The sequence below is a fragment of the Triturus cristatus genome, chromosome 4_2 (assembly GCF_964204655.1).
Source record: "Triturus cristatus chromosome 4_2, aTriCri1.1, whole genome shotgun sequence".
Lineage (NCBI taxonomy): Eukaryota > Metazoa > Chordata > Amphibia > Caudata > Salamandridae > Triturus > Triturus cristatus.
The window spans coordinates 51,968,188-51,986,658 of record NC_140586.1 but is presented as its reverse complement, the minus strand read 5'-3'; the positions used below and the strand labels follow the sequence as shown (position 1 = coordinate 51,986,658).

The 18,471-nt window shown below is 46.5% G+C and overlaps 1 protein-coding gene across 1 annotated transcript in view; it reads right to left on the bottom strand.

Annotated features, from left to right (window-relative positions):
* The window catches only part of LOC146832948 (uncharacterized), a 209,177-nt gene that overhangs the window by 128,048 nt on the left and 62,658 nt on the right, over positions 1-18,471 (bottom strand). Inside the window, exon 11 of the mRNA XM_085600029.1 lies at positions 16,272-16,415. Within this exon, the coding sequence (XP_085456155.1) occupies positions 16,272-16,415 (144 nt within the window). The remainder of the gene's footprint in view (positions 1-16,271; positions 16,416-18,471) is intronic.

Below are 18,471 nucleotides of genomic sequence, written 5' to 3'. Positions count from 1 at the left end.
AAAAAATGCAGAACATGAGCTGTTTGTAGATGGCTCTTGCATGAGACATGAAGAAGGAGGATTAAGTACTGCTTATGCTGTATGTACATTAACTGGAATAGTCGAAGCATCCTATTTACCAGAAGCACAAATTGCTGAATTGATTGCCTTAATTAAGGCATGCAAAATTAGGACAAATTGGAGAGTAACCTTATTTACGGACAGTCAATATGGTTATGGGGTTGTGCATGATTTCGGCCAACTATGGACGCAGAGGGATTTCCTGACTTCTTCAGGGACTCATATTAAAAATGGAATTTTTGTGAAAGAATTACTAGAAGCAAGTCATTACCAAAAGAGGTGGCCGTGGTTAAGTGTGCTGCTCACCAATCAGGAAATGACTATGTGACAGCCGGTAACAGATATGCTGACCACGTTGCCCAACATTGTGCAAGGCATAAGATTGCCTTAAATAAAAAGATCGAAACTTGTGGAATCAGCTGCCAACTTATGCTACTTGCAGGAGTGGAAACCTGGGAGGAGGTGAAAGGTCTGCAGGATGCAGTAGACATGAGAGAAAAGGAGTGGGTGAAAATAGGATGCCAAAGAAGGGTAGAAGATGGTGTGTGGGTTTGTTATGATGGCAGACCAGTCATGCCAGACAGTATGCTTGCGCCAATGGCTAGAATGTATAATGGAGACACACATGTGGGCAGGGATGCAATGATTCGACTCTTTAGACAAGATTGGTTTAACGCAAAGTTCAGGAATGTAGCAGAGAGCTTTTGCCAGAGATGTTTAATATGTCAACAAATGAACCCTGGCAGGAAAACTGTGGTCTGCATGGGAAAGATTGGAAAGGCAGAAGGTCCTTTTGTGAGACTACAGTTAGATTTCATTCAACTGCCTGCTTGTCGAGGGTTGAAATATATACTTGTCATAGTTTGTTTATTTTTAAAGTGGGTGGAAGCATACCCGACCCGAAGAAATGACAGCTTGACAGTGGCCACACTTTTATTAAGAGAACTCATTCCTAGATTTGGTTTTCCAGTAACGATTGAATCAGATAGAGGGTCTCATTTTACTAATGAAATAATTGGACTAATCTGTGAAGCATTCATCCACCCCACTGGAATGGCCTGATGCTTTTCCCCTTGTTCTGATGGGGCTCAGAAGTATTCCAGACAGAAATACTGGATTGAGTCCCCATGAAATACTCATGGGAAGAGCAATGAGACAAGCATGTGTACCAGGACACAAGCTGTTGAATATAACTGATGACTTGGTTTTGGAATTTTGCAAAGAGTTGGCTGACAGAGTGTGTTCTATTTCTCATCAGGTTGGGGAAGACGCTTTCAACAGACAGCTGAGCCACTCACATGATTTGAATCCCAGTGATTGGGTAGTTGTGAAGAATCACACCAGAGAATTGTGTCTAGCATCAAGGTGGGATAAACCGCATCAAGTTATTCTGACTACCTGAACAGCTGTAAAGTGTGCAGGGTTGCCTAATTGGATTCATGCAAGCCATACCAAAAGGGTGCCAGCTCCTGAAGAAGAAATACAATTGAAAGAAGAAATCGGTGGTGCTGAAGGTTGTGCAGCTGAACAACTTCCAACCAAAGATCCTGAAGTAGCTGCCCAAGATCAACCGAGCACTTATCAGGATGACTGGATCCCAGTGGTGAACATTCCTGAAGTACTTATAAGAACTAGAAGTCAAACACAGTTAGATAGACAGGAAAAGAGTGAGGACCAGATAGGTATAGAAGAAGTCGCTCAGGAAAGTAGGGACACGACTGTTAGGGAGCCTGAGCAGGAACAGATATCGCGGTCATACGCCTCACTGACCTAACACATGCACGCCACCGTTTATTAACCTTGGGGTCACATGACCCAACGTAGCGTGCCCGTTACGTCACGTGCACGACACAACAGTCCCGGGGACGCAAATCCAATGTCGGTAGTTGTTTTTCTTCAGTTTTATTTTTATTTATTTAAACAAAGACGTAGCAAGAACTGTCTGCTGGCGCGAAAATTATTGCCTGCAGGCCACTGCCTCTTGCGAGAAAAGGCACGTTGAGAGGTCTGATAACAGAAAATTACTGCCATGCGCGAAAGAAGCGCGGCAAGAGTACATTTTTCCGACATGGGGTAGATGTGTAAACTGGGACCTTCTCTTTGTCACATTAATAGTTACCAGTATTATCACAGGCTACTGCCACTGTCTGGTATGCAAATCGACTATTTTAATAATTATTTCTATAAGAGCTTACACATGTGTTGTACAGCCTCTCACCCAAAACGAATGCAGCTCTTTTTGAGCAAGGTGTATTCTCTGCACTCTGAAAACAGCTGCTTGTTAGATCCTCCATTGCACTGGAAGATGGAAACATTCAAAACTCATTTGTTTCAAACTGCGTGAGCTTGAAAAGCTGTAATTAAGGAAATGCTGGTGTGGATGATGTCTGTACCTGCTTAGGACTTTTATCTAGATATTAATATCAAGCAGAGGGGAGGCAGCCTCCCATCTCAGGCCCATTCGCTCAACTAACTGCATCGATTAGTCACAATTCAATCAGGGTATGATAAACAGCTTGATGCGGTGAGACTTTATGACGCCCAGACTGAGACGAAAGGAGAATGTGCTTACAATGGAATGGGACTAGAAAGGGGCACAAATGATGTGTTGTATTTGCTTATTTCCTCACATAATGTAAATGGATACACAATAACTAGGCAGCCTCTTTTAACAACAGATACTGGCGCAGATATGTATGTTGTTCCAAATGAGGTGAATTTGGATCTTGCACCAGAATGTTGTCCATATTTAGTGATTTTAACTAATGTCCCCCAGCTTAAGGGCAATCTAAAAGAAAACACAAGTCAATTGAAAAGTAAAGAATGTCATTGGCTATCCCAAAACACTGTCTTTACAAACTAGCTATCACGACATTTTGTATGTTAGAAGAGATCCGGGTTGGTCCCTTGTGCAAGTCTATCCCTGAAGACTGCATAGTAGCTAATTGTCGATCTCCAGCCCTAGCAGGAAACCTGCTCAGAAGCATGAGGAAATCAACTGGGTGGGGTTGTGATCATGGGATAGGCCTTATGCCGTTGGGCTTCTTTTATAGACATCTTAATTCCACTGGTCCAGGTATTTCATCAAACACCCGTACAGCCCAGGCTTTGCAGCTGAGCAAGGAGCAATTCTCCCTTGACACTAATAATAGATATAAAGCACTTACAGATTTGGACAACCCAGATTGACCGATGATGGTCCTTGACTTAGCTGTGGCTAGCCGATCTGTGGGGGATACTACGAATAACATCTTAAATGGCACAGAGAACAGTATCTCAGTTGGCTGCTTTGATCACCATGTACTTACCCAGTGCTCAATGAGAGAAAACTCTATAACAGGACACCCGCAACAGAGAAGCTTAAATGATGACCAGCAACTAAACATTATATCATGGAATGTTGCAGGGATTAGGTCCAAATTAATTGACCCAGAGTGGAGCAAGTTAGCGGATAGCAGCCATATTTGTCTGTTGCAGGAAACCTGGGCAACGGAAACAACACATAGGGTGGGGTATACCAGGTTTAGTATCAAAGCTAGACATTCAACAGTAGGTAGACCTGTTAGTGGCATGCTGATTTGGGTTAAGACTACTCTGGCTTGCAAAATCAAACAGCTAGACATAGGTTCACAGCAGATCCTTGGGTTAGATTTGATATCGCTTAAAAGGAATACATACGTCAGATTAATTAATATATACAATCAGTTTAGTAGCCGCCACAAGCCCTCAGAAACTATGGAAATGCTCTCAAACTTTCTTGACACTTCCCGCAAAGAGTATAATCTCATCGTAGCCAGTGATTTTAATATGACATATGAGCCCGTAGATCATATACAGGAAATAGTACAGGAGGAAGAGCAAGTCAGAGGAGTTAAATGGCTTCAGATACCAGCCCTTAAAAGATGTTATAAGGTCAGACAGCAAGAACTATCATTAACCCTCACTTTTTGGGTCCAAGCTTGTAAAGGGAGTACACCCTCAGATGCCGAGGCAAATTTTAGACTTTATTATGGTAGACCTTGATCTTTGGCTAAAAGTCAATAATTGATATGATTATCCTAAACTGTGAATATAGTGACCATAATGCTTTGTCTTTGAGGCTGTCTGGCCTTCCTATTTTGTACCCCCAGGTTACTTGGGCGAAGGCTCCTGTTGTTACTACAGGAGAATTAAATGGCCCCAGGTAAATTCTGATTGGACGCTGCTCTCTCATATCTAAAAAGAAGTGACTCAGACTCTTATGACATTGGGCAATTCTAATATTAATGATTACAGCATTGTGACTAGCTTTCAGCATTTAACTAATAGCATAAAGCGCTATTTTAGTAGACAGTGTAGCCTAAACCTGACTAAACGAAATACTGCCCCAAGGTACAATGATAATGCAGGCACGCTAGAACTGAGTTAATCATGACAGTAAAGAAAGGGATAAGGCCTGACATAATAAACAGAATAAGATCCTACATGGGGATTTAGGATGAAGCGAAAAGGAGCTGGGAGGTAGAGAATAGGCGTATATTACTCGAGGCATCTAGAATGAACGACAGTCAGTTATTCTGACACCTTCTCTCTAAAGGGACAATCTATCGGGTTAGTAAAGATGACTTTCACATACAACCACATCTGGGAAGCATACTTCCAGGAATTATATTCTGAAAAGGACTGTGAGCCTGTGGGAGAGGCAATAGAGTTTGCTGGGGATTGTAACTCAGAGCTTGCAGTGGAAGATGTACATAGCTTCTACTTAGTGGAAACCATGAATTCAATTCTTTCACTACAGACAGGGAAAGCTCCAGGGCGAGATTGACTACCAGGTGATCTGTACAACTCCAAGCCTAATATATGGAGCCCTTTATTACATACAGTTTTTAATGCCATCACACGAGGGGGAGATATTCCCGTAACCTGGAAGGGTGCTGAAATAATCCCCATATTTAACAAGCATTGGCATAGCCAATAGGTCTCGCCTTTGGGGCCTTATAAGTGTTTAGCCATGCAACAGTTGATATTGTTGCACCAAGGATATTGTGCTGCATAGCTAAATACTTATAAGGTCCCAAAAGTGAGACCTATTGGCTATGCCAATGCTTGTTGCTATTGTTCCAGGCACTACAAAACAAAAAATATTTGCAAACATTTGTCGGCTTAAAAGTGATTTTCTCTTGAGCATCTTTGAACAAAATTTAATCGGGTCAGATTTGAAGACATTATTACTTGTAATAAAATTTTAATTAGTGCCCAGACTTCTTCTTTTGAGGATAGCCCAATTTACTGAAAAGGGGTCAATTATGAGACATCACACTGACTGCATCGTCATATACACTTGGAAAGTGTCATTTAAGGGACATCGCAAAGGCTCAAAGAAAGGATCTTTTAAGAAACAGGACACTGCTTACAACCAGCAACAGGAAAGAAAAGGTCACATAAAATAGATCACGCTGCTCAAGACAGCTTAGACATAGGGACACAGTCACGCCTGGCCCGAGAGGCAAGAGAGCGCAGACACAGAGAGACCAAGGCACATAATGAGGTTCATTTTAGTTATATCTTCTTGTACGAGGCATGCCTAGACACAACGAAGGCTAGACACAATGGAGACATCACACTCCACGAGACAGCTACAGACAAGCGAAGGGTCATATTAGAGACGTTACACGAGACATGACAAGATCTAGGTCATTACAACAAACAAATGATGGACGGAATGCTGACAATGCAGACATTCTCCCCCAGTCAAGAGATCTGGGTTAAATCCATCATCGTTCCTTTGCCCACTACGCCACCCCAGTTTAGACATGGCCATATGCAAATCAGTCTTGACCCTGTGCCTCATGGGAACAGTCCAGCCCGAACTGCCAAGCCATGTCTTCCCTGGACCGGAATCAAGCATCCTAGGACCGGTTTCTGGCTATCAGCCGTCATCAGCCAGGATAGCTTGACTCCAGTGGCGTAGTGAGCACGGGTCCCACGTCTGGGAATACCCATCCCACTTAGGGCGAAAAGCGTTACAACAAACAAATGATGGACGGAATGCTGACAATGCAGACATTCTCCCCCAGTCAAGAGATCTGGGTTAAATCCATCGTTCTTTTGCCCACTACGCCACCCCAGTTTAGACATGGCCATATGCAAATCAGTCTTGACCCTGTGCCTCATGGGAACAGTCCAGCCCGAACTGCCAAGCCATGTCTTCCCTGGACCGGAATCAAGCATCCTAGGACCGGTTTCTGGCTATCAGCCGTCATCAGCCAGGATAGCTTGACTCCAGTGGCGTAGTGAGCACGGGTCCCACGTCTGGGAATACCCATCCCACTTAGGGCGAAAAGCGTTACAACAAACAAATGATGGACGGAATGCTGACAATGCAGACATTCTCCCCCAGTCAAGAGATATGGGTTAAATCCATCGTTCTTTTGCCCACTACGCCACCCCAGTTTAGACATGGCCATATGCAAATCAGTCTTGACCCTGTGCCTCATGGGAACAGTCCAGCCCGAACTGCCAAGCCATGTCTTCCCTGGACCGGAATCAAGCATCCTAGGACCGGTTTCTGGCTATCAGCCGTCATCAGCCAGGATAGCTTGACTCCAGTGGCGTAGTGAGCACGGGTCCCACGTCTGGGAATACCCATCCCACTTAGGGCGAAAAGCGTTACAACAAACAAATGATGGACGGAATGCTGACAATGCAGACATTCTCCCCCAGTCAAGAGATCTGGGTTAAATCCATCGTTCTTTTGCCCACTACGCCACCCCAGTTTAGACATGGCCATATGCAAATCAGTCTTGACCCTGTGCCTCATGGGAACAGTCCAGCCCGAACTGCCAAGCCATGTCTTCCCTGGACCGGAATCAAGCATCCTAGGACCGGTTTCTGGCTATCAGCCGTCATCAGCCAGGATAGCTTGACTCCAGTGGCGTAGTGAGCACGGGTCCCACGTCTGGGAATACCCATCCCACTTAGGGCGAAAAGCGTTACAACAAACAAATGATGGACGGAATGCTGACAATGCAGACATTCTCCCCCAGTCAAGAGATCTGGGTTAAATCCATCGTTCTTTTGCCCACTACGCCACCCCAGTTTAGACATGGCCATATGCAAATCAGTCTTGACCCTGTGCCTCATGGGAACAGTCCAGCCCGAACTGCCAAGCCATGTCTTCCCTGGACCGGAATCAAGCATCCTAGGACCGGTTTCTGGCTATCAGCCGTCATCAGCCAGGATAGCTTGACTCCAGTGGCGTAGTGAGCACGGGTCCCACGTCTGGGAATACCCATCCCACTTAGGGCGAAAAGCGTTACAACAAACAAATGATGGACGGAATGCTGACAATGCAGACATTCTCCCCCAGTCAAGAGATCTGGGTTAAATCCATCGTTCTTTTGCCCACTACGCCACCCCAGTTTAGACATGGCCATATGCAAATCAGTCTTGACCCTGTGCCTCATGGGAACAGTCCAGCCCGAACTGCCAAGCCATGTCTTCCCTGGACCGGAATCAAGCATCCTAGGACCGGTTTCTGGCTATCAGCCGTCATCAGCCAGGATAGCTTGACTCCAGTGGCGTAGTGAGCACGGGTCCCACGTCTGGGAATACCCATACCACTTAGGGCGAAAAGCGTTACAACAAACAAATCTAGGTCATGGCTCATGCTGGAGACATCACATTACCTGAGATAGACCTAAACAGAATTGAAATACCCACAAAGTGTGAGTTATTCGCCAACAGGAAAGCTTGTGTGGCTGATCAGCAGCTACAGAGATTGTTGTGTAACCAGCAGGTCTCAAGCTAGACTGCAGGCATGGCTGTCCCAATGATGCAGTCTCCCAATAAGGAAGAATGAGCTTGGTAACATGTTACCCATATTATGTGCGAAACCGATCCTAGGTTGCTAGTGTTCCGGTTCAGGGCGGACCTGGACGACGCCTGAGCTGCAGACTCAGGAGCTAGGGATCTGGATTTGAGTCTCAGCGTTGGCGCAACATCCTGTGATTCTGGGCAAATCCCTTAATCTTCCCCATGCCCATGGACAGCGCCTGGATAACCTCACAGGTGATGAACTGCGCTAAATAAACATACAAACTTTTAACTTTAACTTGGCAGTTCGGGCTGGACTGTTCCCATTGGAGCGGGGTCAAGACTGATTTGCTTATGGCTGGGTCCAAGGTGAGGTGGCATGGTGGGCGAAAAGCGACGTAATGGGATGCGGCCAGAGCAATTACCAGTGGCTGAGATTAATTCAAGCATTCCACCCATCACCTTGTTGTTGCACATGTTGGCAACTAGCAGACTAGTACTGAGGAGCACTGGTAGAGCTGTGGGTAGGCCTCGCACCGAACATGCTTGTCCTTGCTGCGCGTGGGTCCCAGTACTGTGGGTCAGGACGGAGGTGCATTGGCAGAGCAGTGTACTGTCCGTGTACAGAAACACAAGAGGGACGCTTCAGGCCAGGACTGAATCACACGGGTGGAGCAGTGAATGGGCCCTGGGAGTGGAATAGCAGGTCACGACTGGGGCGCACTGGAGGAGGCGGGACAGGGCCCAAATGTGACAGCAGCAAGGCTGACTGGGGGTCAGAACTGAGGTACATCAGCGAGAAAAGAACTTAATAAAAAGACTTGAGGCGCATCAGCAGAGCCTCGGTACTGTAAATTAGGTTAAGCTGCAAGTCTGGATTCAGATAGGCAGGGACAGCAGTGTCGGGCCCCTACTAACAGCAGCACAGAGAGCAGTGGCAGATCGGGATAGAAGCCCTTCGGTGGAGCTTTGTGGCATTTTCATACATGCAACATTTTCGAAGAGTAAAGAGGGAGATTTGTTTAAAATAACCGGAAGAATGACTTTCCCCCATTGACTTCTGTTGAAGCAGAGGCGGCAGGCAGTTGAAATAAAGCCGGTTTTGGCTTTAAAGGTTGGGCGTCTCTCGCCGAATCGGACCTATTGACACGTATGAATTTTAAATGCCAGCAGTGAGCCTGGCATGGGTGGTGCCGCTAACTGCACTGGCCACTGAGCAGGGCGTCGCCCTTATCTCCTTCCACACATGCCGGGTGCGAGCCTTACCCCTTGTCTCAGGCCCTGGGTTTAAAGGGGCACCCACAAGGCACACCGCCTGAAGAATGAGCATTTATGGTGTCTATGGGCAACGTCTCCTTGAGTCCATGAGTAGCGACGCACTTAAAGCACTATTATGAGTAGCGACGCACTTAAAGCGCTATCTGTGTAGACATGCATTCATTTCATTACTCATGCTTGTATTTCTTCATGCATGTATACGTGTTTTTACTTGTGTGCACCCACATATGGACATATTTAGGTACTTCTAAATTTGTAATGCACCTTATGTTTCCCAAGCCGCTTTGTGCAATTAACCAGGCACACTATATACATTAACATAAGATGCATTTAAAACAAGCCCGGCTACGAAAGTGGTGCGCGTGCGTGCGAACTGAGCATGGGCCAAATAGGGCAGCTGACAGAAAAACGAGAGCCAAGAACGGGTTAATACCTCGGGGGAGAGCCCTTAATAGGTAGTAGTAGACGCCATATGTGCGCGGCAGATGGGGTCAAAGTTTAAAGGGACGAGAGCGTCAGAGGTATCCAGGGCAACTAGCAATGCTGTCTGGCAAGGGGCTGAAAAAGAATGGGCATATGCACTCGCCTGGATTTTATTTGTGCAGTATGGGCTCCTAATTGTTACCGCAGGGGTGTAGCCAAGGCAGCGGGGGACGACGCCTAACAAGACAGTGTTTTGTTGTGAGCACGCCCTAATCAGAACTTAAAAGCCACGGGAAAAAGCTGCAGGGAGCGGCCTCTGGGCAATTTTTATTACAAGCGACAAAAGGACAAAGCAAAACGAGACGCGCTCTGCGGTGGGGGAGGGAAAAAGTGAGGAATGCAGTGTAGGTGGCAAAAGTGACAGTTACAGGCTAGCGAATGGACAAGCCACTTAATGACCCGTGACGGAGGAGACAGATGGCGGATGCGCGCGTGCACACTCGCGTGAACGGAAGTGCTAGGCCCGCCAGTAGCACTTTGAAAACTCACCTACTAAATGTCTCTCCGAGCAGCGCATGCGCGCTGGCTCAGCAAGACCTAAAAAAGGGGATATAGGAGACCCCACCAAGTACAGGCCCATTACCCTTATGGATGTATCCCAGAAAGTCTTCAGCAAAATGATCCTGTCTCATCTCCATAGCTCGATAGAGGAAAACAGCATACTCTCTCATTTACAGGCGGGCTTCAGGGCCTCCATGAGCACCCCAGATCAGGTGTTCCGATTTGTCTTGCTCATCTGGAAAGAAGTTAAGATCAAGAGGGGCCCTCTGTATGTCGTGTTTGTCGACCTTAATCCATTAACCGCGGCGTAAAATCCACCGCGGTGCGGGTAAATTCTTGTGCGGGCGGGGTTGCATCGGCCAACGGACGTGCGTAGCACTACGGAGGTAGTGCTCGCGACGGCCATTGGCCGACGGGTGCATCGAACGGGTTAAAACGGCATTTGACTCCATCGATCGCACCAGGCTGTGGGCTGCCCTTAAGGAGCTTGGACTCCCCTGTGGCCTGCTCCAACTTCTGGTCCGTTTACATCAAGATAATTATGCCAAAGTCAGGTGGAACTTCAATGGTAGTTTGACCAATAACATACTGGTTTCCGAAGGGGTGCACCAGGGCTATGTGCTGGCCCCAACCCTGTTTACTTTCTAAATGAATGGGCTCATAAGTGATCTTTATGATTGTTGTGGTGACCCGTCAAAACTAGCAGGCAAGCTGATACCCTCTCTGTTTATAGACAGAGTACTTTATTATTTGATTAATTAAATCATTACAATCCACATATAACAGTCAAACTTAAAAACATTAGAAAATATTTTTTACTAGGCTCCTCCCATCATTCTCAATAGAAATGAGGCAGCAAAATTATTAGTATAAAAGTTTTCTTCTAGGACAGGGTAACTTTCGCTTAAATACAACCACATGGCGGCATAGTATCAATAAATACAGTTCATCAAAATAGAGGTTACTTCTAAAAACAACAGGTAGGTGTTGGAAATGGCCCTTTTTGCAGGGTCATCCCTAAGCTTTTTGCCTTCCTCCTGGATTTTTCCTAACCTGTTTTTGTTGGCTTTATGACTCTGGGCACTTTACCACTGCTGATCAGTGCTAAAGTGCATATGCTCTCCCATTGTAAATATGACAGTGAATTGGTATATCCCTGATTGGCTTATTTGGTTTACCTGTTAGTCCCTAGTAGCGTGGCCTGTGTGTGCCCAGGGCTGGTAACCCAAATGCTGCTGGTGGGCCTGCAGCGCTGGTTTGCACCACCCACAGAAGCAGCTTGTAAAGTGTGTCTCAGACCTGCCACTGCAGTGTCTGTGTGCAGTCCAGAACTGCCATTTTGGCTGTGAAGTGCACCCACTTCCCAGCCCCTGAACCTTCCCTTGGCATCATGTGAGTCACCCCTATGGTAGGGTGCATTGTATGTGTAAGGTAGGACATGCCCTGCTGTGTGTAGCATGTCCTGGCAGTGAATTACACCCAATTTCGTTTTTCACTACTGTAAGGCTATCTGTTCTCCATAGGCCAGAATGGGCAGTTTGACTATTACATTCTATAGTTCTAACTGACCCAAAGAACATGGTGGAAATACGAATTTAGTATGCCTGAGCTCACAATATTAAAATACATCTTTTAGTGAAGTTTATTTTTATATTCTGTGTTTGAAAATACCACTTTTAGAAAGTAGGTATTTTCTTGCCTAGCCTTCCAGTGTGCTCTGCTGTTATGTGTATTGGCTGTCTGGTTTTGGAGTGACAGGGCTGGGGAATTCCAGGAGACAGGGTGAGGTGTCCCAGTGGTGATTAGAGAGATCTGCATCTAGATGGGTGGGAGGAGTTGCACCTGGGACCTGAATAGTGCTGTGCCTTCCCTCCACAATGCTGGCTCCACCTCCTGTGGTGCGTCTGATGGCAGACCCCCTCTTTCTGAAAGGAAGGATGCAGCCTGGTAAACAAAGTGCTCCAGGACTGAGCAGAACTGGTTCTGGCTGGGTTCAGTGACTTGAAGCTTTTGAGAACTAAGACTTTTGGGGTATAAATATCTGTGCTGAAACCCCTACAATTGGTATTGAGAGGACTGTCCTTGTGCTTGTGTGCTGTTTCTTGGACTGGCCTGAAGTGGTTACTACTGGACTTGGAAGAAGAGGAAAAGGACTCTGAAGGAACTTTTATTTTTGCTACAGCAATCACCCAAGGGCTAGAAGAGAGCTAGCCTCCTGCTGGAGTCTCAGGCACATCAGCCTCCTGTTTCCTCCCAGCGGGTATTTCTATCTGCAGGTGAGGCTCCTGTGAGTTCCAGGGCCTCTAGTTCTACTGTGGATAAGAGAGTGCTGAAAATCGCCGCTAACACCCGTTAGCGAGCCGCCGCAGCTGAAGAGCGTAAGGAAAATCAACGCGCTGTTGCCGCTGAGTACTCGCTACCGGAGATCATCGCATCACACGTTTGCGGGCTGCCAAACGCTCGCTAACCCAAAGATTATCGCATCGCATGTTTGCGGGCCTCCAAGTGCTCGCTAACCAAAGATCATCACATCGAGTTCATCGCTTTACGACTTCGCAGCGCGGACGCCGGGCGTCCGCCATTTTCATCGCATCGCATCAGGATTGTCGCTCCCTCGCGCAGCGCCATTTCTTTGCATCGCAACAAGATCGCACACGCAACAGGTTCGGCGCATCATCCTCCCTTCGCGGCAAAGATTTCAACGCATCGCCGGCTTAGCGTGTAGAAGTTTGTCGCTTTGTCCTGCACACAGATCAGCGCATCATCCTCCCTTCGCGGCAAGGATTTCAACCATCGCTGGTCACGCGTGAGGAAAATCATCACTACAACTCCTTAGCGACCTTTTGGTTGCTTTGCTACAGAATCCAGGTAGTTTGTGAGTAAAAGGTCGCAGAGACCACTGCCTTGAACTGAACTCCTCTTTGCACACTTTGAACTATTTTTGCAGCATTTTAAGAGTAACCGTATTTTCCTAGTATTGTGGATTTTACTGTTATTGGTCTTGTGTGAAGTCTATATATAAAGATACTTATTTTTCTATAATTACTTGTGTGGTGTCCCTTTGTAGTGTTCTTCACTGTGTTACTGTGTATGGTCATAAATGCTTCACACACTGCCTCTGAGATAAGCCTAGCTGCTCGTGCTACGTTACCACAGGGTTGAGCAGGGGTTTTCAAAGGGTGTAGCCCACTTACTCTGACTTAGGACGAAGGGTCCCTACTTGGACAGTGGCCAGCCATTGTCAACTAGAGATCCCCATTTCTAACAGTAGGCCACCAAACTTGAGAAAGATCATCGTAGCGCAAAAGGGAAGAAACCTGATCATGGGCCAATAAGGAGTCATGGAGTGTTAAACAACCGGCAGACTTGGAGATGTATAATCCAGCAGTTCATCCAAAATGTTATGAATATGTTATCTGAATCAAGTTTAGCCTGATCCGTGATATGGCCTCCCAAAGTTAATGTCAAATTCAGAGTAACAACAGTCAATAGTCAATGACAAGTCGTTGATGCAACATCCTTTCGTCAGCCGCACAGCTTCTCTGTTATTCGCAGATGACACACTGCTTATTTCTGAAACCCCAATGGGCATTCAAAACGTGTTAACTAAGTTTGCGATAGCAGGCAAAGACCAGGGCTTTGAAATAAACTGCTCAAGAACAAAGTTTATGGTTTTTAATCCCTATAAATCCACCAAGGAGAAAGTGAGGTTGGGTACCCAACTCCTAGAGCAGGTCAAGGTCTTTGATTACTTGGGCATTAGAATTAGCGATAATATGGCATGGACTCCACAAATGCAGAAGAGCATGCTGACACGTCAGCATGTGGACTGTTCAATAGTTAAAAGAGTTAAACGTTCAACCTTCCACCCAATTTCTCCCATTTTAGAAATACATCAGGCAAAAGGATTGGGTGCAGCCCTTTACGGTGCCGAGTTGTGGGGGTTGAATCATCTTAATCAGCTAGAGGTCACGGAAAATAAATTTTCAAGATCAATTCTTAATCTTCGAGTGAATGCGCCTTTATTACCACTACGCCTTGACCTTGGAGTAAGGTCCATTAGCCACTTTGCTGTCCTTAAGGTGCTTATGTTTTGGAAAAGACTCTGGACTAGTAATACTCAGATTCCAGTAAAGGACGCTGTGGGGGAACTATTAATTCTTCAAAGACAGTCAGGGCGTCTGGTTTGGTTTGAAAAGGTTAAGGAGTGTTTTTTTAAATTGGAGCTGGGGACCATGTAGGATCGTCCGCAGTCAATTACAAAACACACGGTTCCCCAGATTCAAGAAAGGTACTGGAATTTTATTGATTCTTCTTGCACTGATACTAGGTCACTTGGCACTTTAACCATCAGACTCTTAAATGTAAAACGTTGTTTTAAGTTTGACTTTTACTTGGATGATGTTGAGCCTGCACAGGCACAAGCACTTTACATACAATTTAGGACTGGGGTTCTCCCACTGAATGTAATGAAACGTAGTTGGGTGAATGCAGCTATGTGTCCGTCCTGTAGTACTACCCCAGAAACAATTGAACATTTTGTTTTCTTCTGTCCTGTCTATGCCGCCCTGAGGAAAACATGGATTATCCCGGCTTGTCGGTTGCTGTCGTTCTCACGTCCCTCAGATGCCCTACGTGTATTTAGATCAGATACAACAAGGTGGCTTGTCTTTACACTGTCCAGATATCTGCTCTATGCCTGGTGGCAGAGGTCTAAATTGTTAAAATAATATAGTGGAGCAGGACTCTGAAAATATAGGGAAAGTATGCACTGAGGTTATTCAGGGATTGCAGTGTATAATCACGGCCATGGCCTGATTTGTTAATGCTGATGCATTTTTTTAATGTTTACTCTAGGTTTTAAAGTATTTTTCAAATTAACTTTTTTTAGTCATGATCACATAACACCACTCCTGAATGATGTACAGGACTATGAAGATGTTGTTATTCTCTGGGTTTATTTTCAATTAATTATTGTATGTCATGTGTTTTTATGTATGTGTATGATCATGGTATTGTTCGAATAAACTTGATTTGACTTGCGTATTGCTAAACTGGCCCCATCGACCGCGGGGACCAGGCCTGCAGACAGCCTGTTCCACAGAGTTGCCATTCTCACTAGAAAAATGTATATGCACTCCCTACCGTGAGCGTTAGAGCAGCAATCGGGTCTTGTTTTCATTACACCATGATTTTTCTTTTGTTTCTTATGTTGAACTGCTGATCTTTTTTCTACTTGACTGCTTTTTATGGTGATGCGAACCAAGCACTGGAAATATGTATTCTGTGTGTTTTGTTTCAGTATTTACAACGGAGGATGCCTCATGCTGTGCTTTAGACATGACACACAGGGTACGTTTGAAAGTGCTGGGAAAGGTTGCAATTTACACATTTTCTTTTCATTTATGTTTTTGAAGCCACACAAAAAGCTGGGAAGGCTGTCTATAGGTCAGGTTGCTGCCTACCGATCAAGACACTATTATTGTAATCTCATTTTCTCCTCTTTGCTTTGTGTGACCTTGCGCAACTCACTTCATCTTGGGGAGGGGGCAGCACTGTGTACACAAGGCAGAGGAGCCATTGGGAGAAATAATTTGGACCAGCTCCCTTTCACAATTATGGCTCTGCTGAATCTGTTGGAATATCTTTCATAAACGTCACTTTTGTGTACTGGATTGCAGTTGTGGTTATGTAGGTGACGCCTGCCTTGTTGCCAAATAGCAAGGACCTTCTGTCTCCCACATCTGGTAGAGGGTTGAGAATTAATGCGACAGGGATATTGGCTTGTGTGCCATTTTTCCTGATTCATGTCTTGTAACAACCTGTGCTAATCTGTGTACCAGTGAAATGCAGAGACACGCGGTGCAGGGCCATGGGGGTTATTCCAGTCAGTAGTGAGCCCTGAGACCTGCTGCTGCTGATTCACCCCACCACTTTCAAATGTCACTAGCCGCCATTGCCGCCTAAGAGCTATCCCTGGCCTCATGTCACCTACCAAGGACCTGTTTGTAACCTGTCCAAGGACACAATAAGAACCGGTCTGTCACCTATGTGAATCTCTCCAGGCCCAGCTCTGATTGCCTTGTCTTCTTATCGACTCCCTGCCCAACGCCCCCTATCTGCCACTGCCTCTTTCGTTCTCATCATATCACCTCTTCACTGGGGCCGCCAACCGCTGCTCTCGACTGCACCACTTCCAAGTCCGAGGCTCGTCGCTCTGCCTCTAGCAGAGCGGGGATCCAGGGTAAGGCATCTTCAAGCAGCTGTGCGAGGAGGACCTGCCCGAGGCTAGCTGCCTGCAAGCAAGAGAGATTGCGTCATATTGTAGCATGACATAACATGATATAACATAACATGCATTAACATGCTATAACATGCATGCCAAATGTTGCCATAACATGACATACCATAACATAATATAACATAAGACAACAAGTTATACTCAACATCCTGTGATTCTAGACAAATTAATTAGGGCCAGAATAGAGGTTTGGCGGTTAGATTACTCATCAAAAAGTAATGGATATCCTTTCCGGCTTATTACAAGTGCATGATATCCTCTAGCTCTTGACAGAGTAACCCGTCAGCCAAACTCTAAATCAGGCTCTGAATCAACCTGGGCCTAACAAAAAGTAAAAGTTAGCCCTATATTTAAATAAAAATGGCCAAAACACCATAACATATAATAAAAGGCATATCTGTAGAGCGCTCCTTCACCCCTGGGAAGGTCTTTTAGCATGACTGACAGGTAACAGATGCTTATTGCTGCCAGTGGCGGCTCCTCGATAGGGGTGTTTGGGCATCGCCCACTGCTTTCTCGCAGTGCGAGAAGCAGAAACATAAAATGGTAAAAACTACCATTTTATGTTTCTGCTTCTCGCACTGCGAGAAAGCAGAAGTGCCTGGTTGGGGGCGGGAGGGAGGGTGGGCGGTCGTGCTCGAGAGCAGGGGGGGGGGGCGGGAGTGGCTTGCCCACTGTTCTGGGTACTGACTTTTTGGTCGGCCCCTGGAGCCGACCAAACAATCAGTACCCACAACAGTGGGTAAGCCACTCCCCCACTGCCCTCGAGCACAACCGCCCACTCTCCCTTTTTCTTTATGCAGGAGAAAATGGCGTGGCTGGGGCGCTCTCCCCTGCGCCTCACCAATCGTTTGGCTCCCATGTTAAGTTGCGGCTGGCATCATGATTCAGTCCGCCCGCCGCGATTGGGAGACGTTAGCCATGTGGAAGTACGTAGTGGGGAGCATGTCGCCGGTCATAGGCGCAGCTGCTGCTGTAATAGATGTCCTTGACCAAGTTGGAGAAAAAGAGTAGTGTGCGGTGAATGCGGTGCAGCTTCGCCAGCAGTGTAGGATTTCAGTCGGGGTTCTTGAGTACAGTCCAGTCAGCCTGCGAGAGGAATTCCTCGTCCTGCGAGAAGTGGCCCATCCTGGTGCTGGTCTCGGGAAGCAGCAGGTAGGCACCAGCTGCAGGGAGCGCAGGCCGTGGACCGCAATACCGAAGCGCAGGCCGTGCACAGCGGCAGGAAGGGCCTGATTGTACCGCCAGGAAACAATAAGCAACTGCTCGGCCGCTTGCTGGCAGATGTCCAGCAGCCGGTGCCGCCTGATCTGCAAGCTCTTCTCGGCGCTACGCTGCCGCTCTGTCTCACTGCAGAGCGCGGGCTTCGGGGCACGCAGCGGCCAGTTTTCGAAGTCGCAGCGCTGATGGCTGATGCTCGGTCGAGCAGTAGTAGGTGACCTGGCAGTCTGGGCACTGCAGGAATGCCGGAGCCTGGCATAATTCGAACAGGAGACGCACCCCTGGGATTCGAGAGTGAGTTGATTCTCAGCATCTTACTCAGCTGTCTAGTTCTTTCGCACTGGCCTGGTGTTAAAAGCGCTCAAGAACGTTCACTGAGTGTAGAGGCCGAGAAAGCCACATAATGGTCTTCGTTCCATGCACAGATTCCCTTCCGCTGTGCTTCCGGCTGCTTCTCAGACGAGGATTGGGATCGTTTACAAGGATAGCAGAGGGAGCTGTGTGGGAACCTGATGAACGAAATTCACTGCGTGCTGATCTCTCTGGGTAAGGCAAGGTTGCACTATTGATCAATATCAGGAAATGCTGCTGTCCTACGGATGCTGCAGGAGTGCATTAATGTAGGATTGTGAGAGCAGATCTTGTTTGGAAGTTCTGTCTTTCTGTCTTTGTTCTATCACTTTCCTTCTTCCAGGAGTATTGATCTGGGTATCTTTTTTTTCTGTGAACATCTTTATTTAATTTTCAATGCACTATACTCAACAAAAACAGGGCAGATCTATGCCGTAGTGAATTTCAACCTCCTCCACCAACATAAAGGTACAGTTTAG